General features: G+C 42.3%; 1 protein-coding gene across 1 annotated transcript; it reads right to left on the bottom strand.

Annotated features, from left to right (window-relative positions):
• Window positions 1-4,408: 4,408 nt before the first annotated feature.
• Window positions 4,409-5,545, bottom strand: LOC133479758 (uncharacterized). Its single transcript, XM_061777127.1, has 2 exons — window positions 5,415-5,545; window positions 4,409-5,198 (listed from the first exon to the last, which is right to left on the bottom strand). Exon 2 carries the CDS (start codon window positions 5,183-5,185, stop codon window positions 4,610-4,612), a length of 576 nt encoding a protein of 191 aa, XP_061633111.1. The 5' UTR covers window positions 5,186-5,198; window positions 5,415-5,545; the 3' UTR covers window positions 4,409-4,609.
• Between the last annotated feature and the right edge of the window lie 358 nt (window positions 5,546-5,903).

The following is a 5,903-nucleotide window of genomic DNA, read 5'->3' as shown; positions in this document are numbered from 1 at the left end:
CTTGATGTCTCATTTGCTTTCATTAAATATTAAAGTTGATCCTGATGGAAGTACAATCCCAATTCCAATGAAGTTGGGACGTTGTGTTAAACATAAATAAAAACTGAATACAATGATTTGCAAATCATGTTCAACCTATATTTAATTGAATACACGACAAAGACAAGATATTTAATGTTCAAACTGATAAACTTGATTGTTTTTATCAAATAATAATTAACTTAGAATTTTATGGTTGCAACACGTTCCAAAAAAGCTGGGATAGGTGGCAAAAAAGACTGAGAAATTTGAGGAATGTTCATCAAACACCTGTTTGGAACATCCCACAGGTGAACAGGCTAATTGGGAACAGGTGGGTGCCATGATTGGGTAGAAAAGGAGCTTCCCTGAATTGCTCAGTCATTCACAAGCAAAGATGGGGCGAGAAGTGCGTGAGAAAATAGTTGAACAGTTTAAGGACAATGTTCCTCAACGTACAATTGCAAGGAATTTAGGAATTTCATCATCTACGGTCCATAATATCATCAAAAGGTTCCGATAATCTGGAAAAATCAGTGCAGGTAATCGGCAAGGCCGAAAACCAACATTGAATGCCCGTGACCTTCGATCCCTCAGGCGGCACTGCATCAAAAACCGACATCAATGTGTAAACGATATCACCACATTGGCTCAGGAACACTTCAGAAAACCAATGTCAGTAAATACAGTTCGGCGCGACATCCGTAAGCGCAACTTGAAACTCTACTACGCAAAGCAAAAGCCATTTATCAACAACACCCAGAAACGCCGGCGGCTTCTCTGGGCCTGAGCTCATGTAAGATAGACTGATGCAAAGTTGAAAAGTGTTCTGTGGGCCGATGAGTCCACATTTCAAATTGTTTTTGGAAATTGTGGACGTCGTGTCCTCCGGGCCAAAGAGGAAAAGAACCATCCGGACTGTTATGGCCGCAAAGTTCAAAAGCCAGCATCTGTGATGGTATGGGGCTGTGTTACTGCCAATGGCATGGGTAACTTACACATCTGTGAAGGCACCATTAATGCTTAAAGGTACATATAGGTATTGGAGAAACATATGCTGCCATTCAAGCAACATTTTTTTCACGGACGCCCCTGCTTATTTCAGCGAGAAATAAATTTGAACATTAAATATCTTCTTTGTAGTGCATTCAATTAAATATAGGTTGAACATGATTTGCAAATCATTGTATTCTGTTTTTATTTATGTTGAACACAACATTCCAACTTCATTGGAATTGGGGTTGTACTATTCCTCAGTGGAACCAACACAAACCTTACTGTAGAGTGCAAGAGGTTATCATTTCATGTATTTGAGTAACTGTATCCATCTCATTTGTTTAAGGACTGGCTCACCAAACTGGCAAGGAAATATCACCATTGTGGATTGCCATACATTTTCATTTACATATATGTCCTGCAATCCCCATAAAATACTGTATTCTCCTTTTTATGGAATCACCAAGAAGAAGAAGAATCACCTTTTATTGTCATGAACATGCATGCATTTACACAAAATTTGTTTTCTGCATTTAACCCATCACAGTGAACACATATACATGTTAGTGGAACACACTGGAGCCGGGAGCAGCTGAAGCGCCCGGGGAGCATTTCGGGGTATCAGTGCGTTGCTCAAGGACACCACAGCCGTAAGTCTGGGGGGTGTTGGCAGATGGTCCAGTTGGGGTCTTGAATATAGGTCCCCGACGGTGGCAGGCAATGATCTGAACCATTGGGCCACGGCTGCCTAATTGGGGCAGGTTGAGGCATGTTGAGTCGGGAGGCTGAAAATATGTGATACCTCTGCTTAGTTGTCATTCACAATGTTGTGCAGAAGATCCTTTAAGGTCAAACAGAATCCCTTTGGAATTCCCTCAAATTTAGAAATCATCACCATAGGAATTGATGAAATTCTTGTTCCAGAGCGACCATCATTAAACCTCAACTGTAAAGGCAATATTTTAAGTAATATTTAAACATTTTAAGTGTTTTTACACATAAATTTACCACTGTATGATACAACTAAAATAAAAACGTCCCCCGACTAGCCTACAGTAAAGTAGAAAGAGGCTTGGTGAAGGTCCATTTACTTTAGGAATTGTGTGTTTTAACATTTTTAACTCTTATACAAGTGTAAAAAGAAGTTAAAATTTAAAGACAAACATGCATGCACCACCAACTCTGATGATGGATGTGTGGCGCAGTGTATCTAAACGTATGTACATTTGCACATCCTCACATTTATGGGCCACCATAAAAAAATGCTCTTATCTTTTGTTGGTCCAGCCCCCACATTTAGAACATCGCTTTCCTTTCATCGGAAAGAGTGCTTGGGTAAAAAGAATACCTCAGCATGGTCAGCGTTTCTATGACTCAAGCTGCGTCCATCCAGCAGAAGCACACAGATGCCGAATTACACACACTCCTTTTGTCCTGCAGCCCCCCCACCCTCTGGAAAGCCCTTTTGCACTTTGTGGTTTTAATTATTGTGCTCATTTATTATACGCCGCTCTACAAAAGCAGAACAACTGCAAATAGAGGTTAGACTTGCAACCAATCACCACTTTAGTGTGTCAATACCTGCATGCCATTCAGATGATTCTTAGCAGTTTAATAACCCAATGGGTCCTTGAGATTATAGAGGTCAAATGTGTAAAGAAAGGAAATAGCAGAGGATAGGAGGAGAGAGAGAAAGCTGAAAAGAAACGAAAGCGCCCTTTCCCATAGTTTGTGCCTCAGTTTGTTTTTCTGAAACCTCCTTAGTTCATTAAAAGTGCATGGCTGCTTTTCATTGTGTCGCCACTCCTTTTCTTCTTATGTCCTACTGTTCTGACCCCCACCCGCCGCCTTGTTTCTCAGTCAGCACTCATTCTTTTTTTCTCCTTTTGCTATTCCTCGATAATGGTCATACACTTTTACTTCTTCCTCAACCCCAGTTGACGATGTGTGACATATTTATATGTCTGTATGTCTACATTATATGAGGGGTCAGGTATGCCTAATCAGACGGTCAAGCACTGGTCACATCCATGATGCAGCTGAGATTAGTGGAAAAAAATTACAGTGGCACTTGACTGAGACAATTTTTCGTCTTAAATTACAAAAACATTTGAGGTAGGTGTGGTATTGAACAATTCTTCAAGAAAAGGGGACGAGAGCTTGCTTCAAGCGGTTTCTCATTATTCCCAGCTAAGGTTTAAAAAGAAGATGAAGAGAATTACATCTTGAATATATAATTAAACCACATAACTTATGAAAGTCCACTAGCTTAATGCCATCACACAATGCAAAACGCCATAGACAGGACTAACGAAACGAGCATCTTGCAATAGTTATAACCCTTTCAGCAATGGATATTCCAACGCAAACTGTGTTTGTGGGGCTGGAATGGATTAATGGCATTTCACCACTGTATGCATTAGGCTGGACGTGGTGGGTCTTTAAATGCACTGTCCTCGCATCAGTCACCCAAAGAAAACGAGCATCCGACGCGTTGTTTTCTCCGCATCGCTGCAAAGCATGTTTTAATGCAAACGACATGACAGTAAGACTAATGAGGGAACATGAGGAGGAACGCAGACAGACAGTAAAGTAACATCATCTAATGATGCAGTGTGGCAGAATGGAAAGTTGAGGAAGAGGAGGGCTGCAAAACTTTCCAAAACGATGAAGAGGCACACCACCAAATAGCAACTGGCGACCAGTTCAGGGTGTTACCCCTCTTCTCACTCGAAGTCAGCTGAGAGACAGCCGCCACCCGAGTGAGGATAAGCAGTTCAGAAATGGATAGATGGCATTAAAAGCACTCTCCTGCCATCTTGTGGTGGTTGATGGGCGGTGTCAGGTTTCAGACTGAGCATTAAGAGGCTTGAACAGTGTGTTTGCTGACTCAGTGAAAAGCTGTTGTGTCACCATGTAACCTGCAATGCATCTCAAGAAAAACTCTGGATCACCCTCGCATTCACAAACACCTCTATCCATCCTTCTCCTTTAGAAAGTGTATTTGACTTTCCAATGGTTATAACATCCCATGATGAATAGATGAAATTGATGTTAAGAAGTTTGCATTAACAATTTTTACAGACTTAAAGAAAGCTTTTGACGCATCTGTTCATGAGATTCTGTTTGAAAAATGGAAATATATGGGATTAGGATTAAGAATGCAGGGCTGCATTGGTTAAGAAGCTATATGGAGAACAGACAATTTGTGCAGAGAGTGGAATATACTGTAGCTATTCACTTTCAGATATCCATATAATAAAGATATAAATACATAGGTCTTCTGTGTGTGGAGGTGAGAACCTCCAGCAGCTGTTTGAAGTTGTAAAAACTGAGTTGGGGAAACTAAAATCTTTCACATTAAGGTTATGAAAAGATGAGGGCTGTTGCAGAGTTTAGTTGCAGGGGGCACCAAAGTCAACCCCATTTCCCTTTTTTATTTGTCACTTAATTACATACAATACCAGTGAAGTCTTCTCATAGGAAGTCATCTTTGTATCTAAAAAGCACAGTCATAAATGGGCACATGCGTGAGCAGGAGAATTCCATAATGTTGAAATGATCAAATCTTCAATGACTTATTCAGTCCCTCAAATTAGGCAAACATAACTAACACGGCTGACAGCAACCACAGCCATGTTGTTTTAAAGTCGGGCGCGTGCCCTTTAATATCTAGATCCTGGCACCCTTTGGCATTGTTGCTGGGCTTTGCGCTTATGGCGTTTCCCTCAAAGTGGACTGGCAGGCACTGGTTTTCCAGCACCTCACAGGCCAGGATCAGATGTTTGCTTTCCTGGACGATCTTCCTGATTCCGCAGGTCCCCTGCTCACTCCTCACCGTGACAAAGGAGAAGGGCTCCTGGCTGATGCACAGGTTGTCCTTGAACGTCTTCCCCCCACTGTTGGAGCACACGGCCTTCACCCTGTCCAAGTCTTTTGGGTGAAGGAAGGACTGGGTTGGTCTATCACAGCCGCCGTTGTTCTTGATGTAGCTCCTCCACTCGTCCACATCCAGAGAGGTAGGGAGCCCCGTGCGGATGTGACGCTTGACGAACGTGTTGTAGCCGTTGTTCCATTTGGACCGCTGGCAGGGAGCGTCGTTTCGTGCCTGCGTCTGATGAGCCAACAGGATACAGGCGACCAGAATGAATACAAACCCGAGAGCGGCCATTACCCAGCAGCCCCTGGAGTGAAACAAATGCTTTCACATCAGCGAGAACAAACTGTGGATTTTACAGCCCTCCAACTTCATCAAAAAGGACAGCGTGTCTCAGCTTGCTGCTCCTGCTCCTGCTCCACACAAGCGAACAGTGTACAAAACCCACAGCTGTCTGCGTTTCCTCTCTACATAAAAAAAAGACGACGTGGTAAACCACTTTGCGGTGCAAAAATCACTATACCTTGTTTTAGCAAGAGAGGAAGCTTCTTGTTAGCTGTAAACTACCCTGAACGCTACAGATACAGGAGCTTTCTGTCGTCAGGTCGTCGCAGATTTCCTGTCTGGGAGCGTCAGGGGGAGGGGTTTGCCAACTCCACGCATAGCTGCCTTACATAACCCTGTCCACATGACAGAGGTGCACTCATGGCGATACGTGATCCGTTGACGTCTATAAATAACAATTCAAGGTCCAGTGTCCTATTCTAGGATTGGTGAGCTGCTGATTATACAATGTTTGTTTTCAGAGATCAATTATTTATGTTACAGTTGAGTTGTCAAACTTAAAGCCTTGAGGCCAGGTCTGGCCGGCTACATCACTTTAAATGGCCTGATATTAATTATATATATATATATATATATATATGTTTTACACAGTGTAAGTAAAAATAAAAAACGGTGCATATCCTCTTATTGACTAAATGCAAACGTTCAACCGCAGCGCTTCTTTACA

This window comes from Phyllopteryx taeniolatus, chromosome 6 (genome assembly GCF_024500385.1).
Source record: "Phyllopteryx taeniolatus isolate TA_2022b chromosome 6, UOR_Ptae_1.2, whole genome shotgun sequence".
Classification (NCBI taxonomy): Eukaryota; Metazoa; Chordata; class Actinopteri; order Syngnathiformes; family Syngnathidae; genus Phyllopteryx; species Phyllopteryx taeniolatus.
The sequence above is the reverse complement of the archived record's forward strand: the minus strand, read 5'-3'. Positions and strand labels throughout refer to the sequence as shown.

Excerpts from the sequence above, each read along its gene's own strand:
- LOC133479758 (XM_061777127.1), bottom strand. The coding sequence starts at position 5,185 with ATGGCCGCTCTCGGGTTTGTATTCATTCTGGTCGCCTGTATCCTGTTG.